Genomic DNA, 9740 nt, shown 5'->3' with positions numbered 1-9740 from the left:
AGTAGTGCTTCCAATAATCTGTTTTAATGATTTATGCAAATACTTTTGACTTCCAAGACCCACTGTATGTTTTCCTAATACTTCATTAATTTGTTCAGACGAAATACCGAAATTGGGATTGTTCTTTGGAGTGTTTTTTTCAGGCTCTTAAGTGCATGTGTTTCTTTCATACTATACCACAATGCATACAATCGAGCTGGTCTTTTACTCTGAAAAACCGTCTTGAATCTGCAATTGGAATTATAAATAGGTTAACTGTCTGTGGTAACAATATTTAAAATGCATACTGACAAATATTGGAATGTACAGTATACCATGTAACTATAAAAATGGGTAAAGGGCTTTTCTGATGATGTAAAAGCACAATGAATGAATTTTAGGCAAATGTGTTTTTTTTTTTTTTTTTTTTTACTATTGGTGTATTAGGTGTTCTGGCCCTAAATATGTTTAGGTACCATTTGACTTGCCACTGAAATGTGTTGGTCAACACTGAGATTGTGAATGCCCCCCCCCATTTATACCCTATAAAGCTGTAATAAGACATATTGAATGACAATGGGACAAGATAAAAGTTGTAGCATCAAATAAAAGCATTTAAACTGTTCTGTTGAAACAAAAATCCTTAAATAAAATTTGTTTGTCTCTGTAAATGGAGTTTGGTAGATCCATGTTCAAACAGCAGGTGGCAGTATTGCTAAACTCTGAAACTTACAAGAAGAATTCAACCTTATTTACTTAGTGTACTATGGATTCCCTGCTTTTAAACGTATGAAAAAAGTTAAAGCTTATATTAATGCATTACAAGCTTAAATATTTGAAGTCTTTATAATGCCCGATTTGGGTCCAATTAACTTGGTTATTTTTTTAAATCTCTGAATAATTCAAATTACACTGTATGGCTAATTAAAACGGTATAAAATCTAGAATTGCTCTTATAAATAGAATTCCTTAAAAACCAAAATTGAAAAGAATTTGTTATACATAAAAATGAAATGAACCCAGTGCGCTCTGAATATCCTGGTATGCAAAATTATAGCTTTAGGTAGAATGCTTTTATTTTGGACCTGTGTTTATAAAAACATTTGCATATTTTTGTTCATCTAATCGATGAACAACGCATAGAAATGCTTCAATAGCTTTGATCATCATGCTGAAATAAACACATTTTATCTGCTTTACCAATAAAGGGTGTTGAATACTAAATTCCTTAATCTTCTTTAGATACAAATAAAATGTTGCTTATGAGAGCATAAATTGACAGTAAGTGCAGTTTATGAATGTACATACTTATGGTACAACAAAAACACAATGGTTTTGAATAATTGATTCCTAACGTACTACTGACATGTTTACAAAATTATACTTTTCAGAAATGTTACGGTTTTACTACAAACTGTAAAAGATACTGTCTACCAAAACTGGCTTATAATCCTCTTGCTCCATTTACAGAAAAATGCTTTGTAATGCATACAATAATCAAACTTATGGTAACAGAAAAATAATAAATAATGCAATGTGACATTTAAGTGTTGTTGCATATCAAAAACATTTATCACAAAGGACTAAGATTACATTAAAACTCACCATTCCATATTGACGAACAACAAATATGAACATTTAGTCTTTTCACATACACTTAACCTCTGCTTGGGAGCAAACGGCTTCTTTATCCATGTTTCCAACAAATATTGCATGATAGCATTTTATTAAATTGGCCTGCCCCACAGTTTTTATTTTTTTATTTTAGGTTTACAATTGTACACTGCCAGGATTTAGTTTTTTCTTGAAACATGTTCCAAATATCTGAAAGGTGTGAACAGGTGATATGCTTTTTGTTTTTTTTCCCCCCAATAGTTTAAAAGGGAACATGTATACATTTGTGTGCGTATTTTACCTCCGTTCCTTATTATTGAGAACAGTTCCCCTTAACTCAGCTGGAGGGGACTTTAGCTGGTGCTTAGGTACCATGATAAAACAATGTGTCCAGATTGTACAGCTGCAGATGCATCACACTGTGGTTGCCTCTGAGGTCAGATGAAGACAAAAAGACAAGGTTTCTGAGGTTCTCCTGCCGACACATCCCACTCCTCATTTTGGATCCTTTTATGTGCAGTCCTCTCACAGGTTGGCAGGTTTTTAATTTATCAATCCTTCAAACAGTCCTTATGCTGGAAATTTTCATCTGGTCAGTACCTGTTTTGATGCTCGTAGTGCCATCTATTGAAATCTATGTTAAATGCCACAATGCTGCCAGAAGCCATGCCAGTGATCAATGTCCTAAAACAGAGAAAGGAAATGTTTGTTAATTTTGACAAACCTGTGTGATGACTACCATTAAGTGCATGAGAAGCTGAAATCTATATAATAGTAAATGGAGAGACGCCTTTAGAAATAATGAGCCATCAGCTTAAGCTATAACCCAGTAATTTGCCAAGTCTCACTTTGCGGCCATATCTGGCTGGAGGTTACTAAAGCCGGTGATTTATCAGGGAAGCCTCACACTGCTCGACCCCAAAGGCTCTAAATGTTCGAGCACAGTGAACAGTCTATGCAGAAAGGTTATTTGTAAATCTAGCGGCTACACATTACTTTTGTAATAATGTATAAAGATGTGATTAAATAAGGGAATTTCAATAATTAAAAGGGCAAATGTCCTGCAGTTATTTTCTTTCAAATCATGTGATCTTAACACTAATTGGGGTTGTACCGCATAATACATATGATCTGCCCTCAAGAACTCGAGAGGATAAAAACTAGTTTAAAAGTAATTTTTAAATTTTTTTTTTTTTTTTAGAAACACTTCCAAGAACAATAAGATCAAAAACTTAGAGGCTTCATTTTTTTGTTGTAGCAAGAGAGTCAAAACATCAGTCTCAGTGAAAGCAAAAAAAAAAAGTTGAAGAGGGATGGATTTTATTTCCTAAAAAGCAAAGTGGTGAACAAGGATCCACATCTGTATGAAAATGTAGAACAGATTTTGTGGTGTCAACACCGTTCATATGTTTTGGAAAACAAAGTAAAAATGGTTTCAAAGTTTTTTGGATTTCTGGGGAAATAAGATTTCTAGAAAAATTCTGCAAAGAGCTGAGTGGATCTTAGTATAAGCTAAAGTTTTTTTCTTAGTGTTTCGCATTGCTGCTTTTTATGATTTTCCAAAACGTTTCCTTGTTCTGTTTTATTCATTGGTTTGATCATTTTTCATGTCAAATGTGACTATTAAAAATTGCAAAATCTGATTGCAGTTCAATTTTTTTGTGCAAATGAAATGGTGGATCAACACTAAGGAAAGCAGTATTTTTATTAGGTTTAGTAACACTCAATATTTAAATATAAAACAAATAATGATGGGTCTCATTGTATTGGGGGGGACAAGTACACACAGCTCTGAAGGGTGATATGCAGGATTGATAATGGGATTTAGCCTGTTTACCATAAAACTAAGGTAAAATACGATCTTAAAACGGCCCCAGCCTGACCTTTGATCATGTGATAGATCCATGGCACGGATGCCTGCATCACAGCCAGGGTAGATGTAGAGTTGTCTGAAGTCACAAGCTTGCCATACTTTCACCACGCCATTGTCTCCACCTGTCACAAGGTTGTGTCCATCACTGCTTAGGAGTATTGCCTTCAGGAGGGATACAGAAAAGCTTAATGCATCACTTACAGCTTTCAAAAAAAAAAACCTCATTCAGTTTTTTTCTGCAACTAAATTAGATTTTATTTTCCTTTTTTTGCATTGAGTCCTCAAATAACAGAGGTCATATGCTTAGTTTTCTTTTTTATATTCATTTCCTGTTGGCCATTTTAAAAATGTAAAAGGGCTATGCAGAAATAACGGCATGTCTCCATAAATTATTTTACATAAGATGTCAATTGATTGCATATATGTGTATATGTTATTGAGTATACTAATGGCAGCTTTGTTTTTACCCTGATGGTGTCATTGACCTCCATCTGTGCCAGCAGTTTTCCATTTATGCTGAAGTTGCAGAAGTGGCCTCTCTCATAACAGATGATGCAGTGACCCTCACTGGACACTGAGATGAGCCGTGGGCACTGGTAGTTTTCTGGTCCTTCTAGGGCCCGCAGCAGGTCCCCGGTTATGGTGTGGACCAGACATGGACCCTCTGCAAGCACAAATGCTGTATAAGGACCCTGCATTGAGGTTAATCAGCTGTACATACTCCTGGTCCTTTTAAATTGACCTTTTTGCCTTTAAATATCATTTAAAGCCTTTCTGGTAACCTGTTTTATCCTGACGACGTCTACATGAACAAAGAAGCTCGCTGACCTTTTGCTCCACTGATGACAAGTCCCAGCTCTGCACAGACCGACACACATACAACTTCCTGTTCGTGACCAGTCAGAACTGCTCGTGGTGCGGGGTAGTCACCTAAGGTATGAGACATGCACACTATCATTAAAGTCAATCGATATAGTTTAATAAAAAAGCACAATTTGCTTAAATAATATGTTTGTATAAAACTAGGTTTAAATCATTTATCCACAAAGCTTTTCTTAACCAATAAACATGAATTTAAAACACTTTAATTGTGACATGCATATGGTAGGACAGTCCTTTTGAATTGTTATGTAAATGCAGAGATAGCTGCCAAGCCATTTGATTCCCTGCCATGTGGCTCTTGATTGATGACTGCTAGGGGAGAGGTTACAGAGGGGTGATTCGTGGCACCTGGAGCCATTGACCCTGAGATCTTGCAACATTGGAAAGTAATCTCTTTAAAAATAACCTGATCATCGATTCATTAGTAATTAGCAACTTGAAATGAAAATGTAAATGTGAAAAAAGTTAAATTACAAATAAGTCATCAGAAAAAACTGTTTACATCACTGGAAAATGGTTCAGAGTTTGCAAAAATGGAAAGATATTTGTGACGAGCATAAAAGTTGGATGCCCTTATGCCAAACCAGCAATGTTTTAGCATAAAGCTCTGGATTCCTTCCTCAGCTGCATAAAATGTCAGTCTAATAAATCTAAATTACCCTTATGACTGTGACTGTGCACTCGTGTGTGTATTTTCCCTGAGATGGACTGGTAATCTGTTCTGGGTGTGTTCCACCTCTTGCCCAAAGAGCTCTTAAAACAGGCAATAGCCCCAACACAACATGGGTCAAAAAACAACTAGGAGCTCCATCTAATGCTCCACTGCCTCCAATTAGAAGTTAATGACAGCGCTATTAAAACAATGAACAATGCTGCCTTTTTGGAAGGGTTTCCAGGATGCAATATACAGTAGCAGCCATTCAAGGAGGCCCTTCCCAGTCAAACGCCAGCCGAATGGCAGCCAACTTCCATCCATCGGTGTGACCCCCTCCTCCTTCCCAGGCAGGCATGCTTTTTTTTACTCTGACTTTCACTTAATTACAGGGTCTGACCAGGAGATAACACTTCTCTTTAGATCTTAATTTCCACAAATCCTGACAGAATATTTTGGTAAAAAGATTGATGTTTAAAAAAGGAATCTTAGGGGACCAGCCAAGGGCTCATCAAGGAAAGTGTGGAAATTTTCAATGGTTACTACTGTACTCTTAATTGAAAAGACCATGGCACCAGGAGTTAGGTGTTCAAATTAATAGAAATCTGTATTAAAAAAAAAATAAAAATATTTGCCAGAGTCATATTTGACAAGCACAGTCTTTAGCACATCCATCCTGTACTAACAGTCAATCGTGTTGGTAAATAGGTGATGATTTGGGTCCATTCACAAGGACTTCCATTCACCCTAAGCTAACCATGAACTTCTCTGTATGTTAGTTTTCTAGAGTCAACTCTTGGCACATCTGCCATATAAATAGATACCAGGTTAATTTCATTTAGCAACAGGAGCATGATCCCGAACGCAGCAACAACGCAAAAGAATTGCTGAAAAAGAAAGCAAATGCTTGGTCTGACTGCAGATTTAAATCGTATTGGAATATCTTTGCTGTGCACTGAACTGAATAACTCTGCTAAATAAGCTGAGTAAAAAGAACTTTACTATTGCAGCTAAAGTCATTCAAGTTTGTAGAGAATACTTATCTTGTGCAAAGAAAATGGTAACAATAACGAGCTGGGTTGCTTTTGCTTTGTCAAACAATGGACGAGCTAAATAAAGTCATAACTTTCACTCGTTAAATATGTTTTCATCCTAACTTTCAAACACATGCTTTTCTGCGTTGGTTTTAAGTGGTGTTTCTATATTTGCCAATGATACAACATTCTAAGTAATGTTGAGGTAGATAATGCTGAGGTAATAAAAGATAATCATTATCATCCACTACCTCGATATGTGTCTGCACAGCTGCAGCGTGATCGATGCAGCCTCGTACCTTAGAGACCAGGACCTGGGCTGCATTGTCATTCCCAGGACCCATAGCTGTGCGTGAACTGAATAGGACAAGTGTCAGAAAAAGACCCCTGGGAGTAAAAGCAAGCTCACCTGCTCATCAAAAGATTCAATCAGTGGGCTTTGAATCCATCCATTCTTGTGGTAGCCCTTGGGACTAGTGTATTCAGGCACCATAATGAACCTGGAGCAAATATCTTTTTACCATCATGGATGGCAGAGGGTGAAACCCTGAACCTTGATTTAGCTTGAATTTTTATTTATTTTTTAATGACAGCACATTTAGAACATATGCCACCTTTTAGGTTGTGTTGTCTGTTTTTTATAAATGCTGATCTGACCTCTAAGCTTCTTTGTGGACGAGTCTAAACCATCTCCCAATCCCTGTTCATCAGCTTTGCTATGTTCGCTGTATTTTCTTCCTTTTGTCCACTAAGGCTTTATTGCAAACACTTTGGTGTGAATATCAGGGGAATATTCTCTTCCAACCGCAGTAACACAAGTGATGTTGCCCCTTGCTAATTGGAGGCATTCAAGCTGAAATTCTTAATTAACTGTCAAAGCCTCAGTGAAGTTAATTAAAGGATGCTCGCAACTAATCTAAAGCTAGTTAAATCTTTCACAATTGAAAACACAAGAATTCAAAGCATACACACGTTGTTCCACTAACTAAATAAAGGTTAAAAATGCAACTGAGCTGGCATATTTTCCACACAACATATATTGATGACATAAAATTGTAAATCATAGTTTTCCCACTCTCCAGTGTTGAGTAAATCGAGATTAACAGTTACACAGCTATGCCGATCTCTGAGATCACTTTAATGAATGATGAGGTACACAGAAGACAAAACACACATTTGATGAAACATTTAAAAATGTGTTACAAAAATGTTAAAGGTATAATGGAAGATTTCCACGAATTTTGGAAAAGACCCGGCTTCTCCGCTTAAAAAGATGCACATGCACAACCCTTGACTTCCTCCAAGAGGGAACGCCTATTTAATGTATTGAGAGCATGCTTGAGCCCATTTCTCCTCGTGCACGCATTGTTTAAAACTTACTGTTTGCATGGCTCATACAAGCTTACTTTCCAAAAGAAGTTTTCCCTTTTTTTCAAATATGTCAGACTCACCACCGGTAAGTGAAAATGGGGAGGAGCACTTAGGACGGCCTTACGTAAACATATCACCAGAATGGTTGACAATTAGGAGGACCACTTATTTTGATGATCCACCTGGAAAAAGAAAATCCTCCAAAATACCTTTAATAGCACCTGAAGCAACAAACCTCAATACATACAACTAAAATGTAATTAGCCAACACACAGTAGTGGAGACGTGAGATCAAATGCAATTTACAAAGGCTTAGTAACTTTTTTTTATTTGTAAAAATGATTAAACCATAATTAAATTGCCTTAAACCATGCATCATTCTCCTTCTACTTAATGTTTATGCACGACGTTCAGTGTATAACTATCTCTCACAAGTAAATAATATAAAGTTGACTTTTGCACCACACTGTAATTGAAGATACATTAACCACATCTCCTGGGTTAGAAAAATAAATTAAAAATGTTTTTGCCCTCATTATGTTCAATTTTTTTTGTTTGCGTATTGAGGCTAGAAATGTTATAAGCACGTGTAACAAGTTTCCTTTTACTTGAGTGAAAATTCACTGTTAAAAACTGAATTATGTCTTTGCTGATTATTTCATATTTCACTGATGGTAAGAGGTGACATTACTGTAAAATTAGGGTGCATATATAAAACCTTGGCATTGGTGTAGAAATGGCATCTTGGCACCATGGCAGCATGTAGTTTTTGAGAACATAAAATATAAAACAAACAATAATCATAAACAGTACAGTCATGCAGCAAATTCCTAATAGTTGATCTGTTTTAGAGCCATTCAATCTATTCCAAGTACTGTTCGATTGTCATTAAAATGCATTGTGCAGTAGCTAGTGAAAGTAAAGCGGGTGTATTTTAACCTTCAAAACGTACCAAGTCATAAATGTAGCTTTAGAAAAGATTAAAAGCTCTCCCAGTCTGTGCATTAAAATCTGCTCTGCACCCTACTGTACCTGTCTGCTCACCAGCCAATTAAAGGCTAAAACGTGTTGGACTGTCTAAAGCAGCAACACGGATCAGAAATGATCAGTGGAGGAGGACTATGAGAAGTTAGTAATATTGACATTTTAGATTTGTTCACTTGCTTTAGTTACGTTATAGAGATTCCTGTATGGATTTAAAAAAACTCCAGGTAAATATGTTGAAGCATTTTGGTTGGATTATTGTTAAGTTCTTTGTTAAATTGCATTTCATATCTGTTTGGATGTTTATGCATAAAATCTGCAGAAGGAGATTGTTTAGCTTGTGTATTTTTTTAAATCAAATATACATGTCTCTTTATAGTGACTTTACTATTGGACAATGTCTCCCACAAGTGCTGCATCTTAAAAGCACAGAGTTGTAACCATTATTGTCCTGAATAAACTTCATAGGAGTTAACATCCCAGCTTTGTTAGCTCTATTTTTTTAATTATTGTAAAAAGTCTGTTTTTTATTCATACATATATATGCATGTTTTGTGACTTTTTTCTTTTTTTAGATTACGCCACTCAGTTGCTCTTTCTTTCGAACCAGGCTGTAATTATTCTCCTATTGTATAATGGTCCATAATTAGTAGTTTTTATTCTGTTTGTTAACATACTTAATACCTCGGTGTGAATTTAAATTCTTTCTTTTACTTTTATTTTTTCTGCTGGTGCCTCCACTGATAGACAGTTCATATTTAAATTCCATTCTATTCTATTATGTTCTGTTTTCTTTGCTGTTCTATTCTGTGCTTTTTTGTGCTATTCTATTTTTAATATTTTACTATATTCCATTCCTTTCTATTCTATTCTATTCTATTCTATTCTATTCTATTCTATTCTATTCTATTCTATTCTATTCTATTCCTTTCTATTCTGTTTAGTCCCAATCTATTTGTTTTTTTTCTATCACATCCCAATTTATTCTAGTCTATTCAATTTCTATTCTATTCTATTCCATTTCATTCCGTACCATCCATTCCCATTCTACAGTATTCTGCTCCTTTCCATTCCGTTCCATCCCATCCCATTTTATTCTTTTCTATACTATTCTATTCTAATCCACCCTGTCCTGTCCTGTTCTATTCTTTTCTATTCCATCCAATCCCATTATATTCTATTCTGTTCTACTGTATTCCATTCCGTCACATTTTATTCTATTCTATTCCATTCCGTTCTCATCCATTCCCGTTCTATGCTATTCTGCTTCTTTCCGTTCCATCCCATTTTATTCTATTCTATTCCATTCCGTTCTCATCCATTCCCGTTCTATGCTATTCTGCTTCTTTCC

The 9740-nt window shown here is 35.7% G+C and overlaps 1 protein-coding gene across 1 annotated transcript in view; it reads right to left on the bottom strand.

Moving 5' to 3' along the window:
• Nucleotides 1-1046: 1046 nt before the first annotated feature.
• The window catches only part of LOC107092093 (neurobeachin-like), a 238477-nt gene continuing 229783 nt past the window's right edge, over nucleotides 1047-9740 (bottom strand). Inside the window, exons 54-58 of the mRNA XM_015386380.1 lie at nucleotides 6334-6391; nucleotides 4295-4464; nucleotides 3934-4130; nucleotides 3477-3628; nucleotides 1047-2277 (exon numbers count right to left, since the gene is read on the bottom strand). Coding sequence (XP_015241866.1) covers nucleotides 2187-2277; nucleotides 3477-3628; nucleotides 3934-4130; nucleotides 4295-4464; nucleotides 6334-6391 — 668 coding nt within the window. The 3' untranslated portion in view covers nucleotides 1047-2186. The remainder of the gene's footprint in view (nucleotides 2278-3476; nucleotides 3629-3933; nucleotides 4131-4294; nucleotides 4465-6333; nucleotides 6392-9740) is intronic.

This window comes from Cyprinodon variegatus, unplaced genomic scaffold (assembly GCF_000732505.1).
Source record: "Cyprinodon variegatus isolate N-32 unplaced genomic scaffold, C_variegatus-1.0 Scaffold367, whole genome shotgun sequence".
In the NCBI taxonomy this organism is placed as follows: domain Eukaryota; kingdom Metazoa; phylum Chordata; class Actinopteri; order Cyprinodontiformes; family Cyprinodontidae; genus Cyprinodon; species Cyprinodon variegatus.
This window is presented reverse-complemented; position numbering and strand designations above follow the sequence as displayed.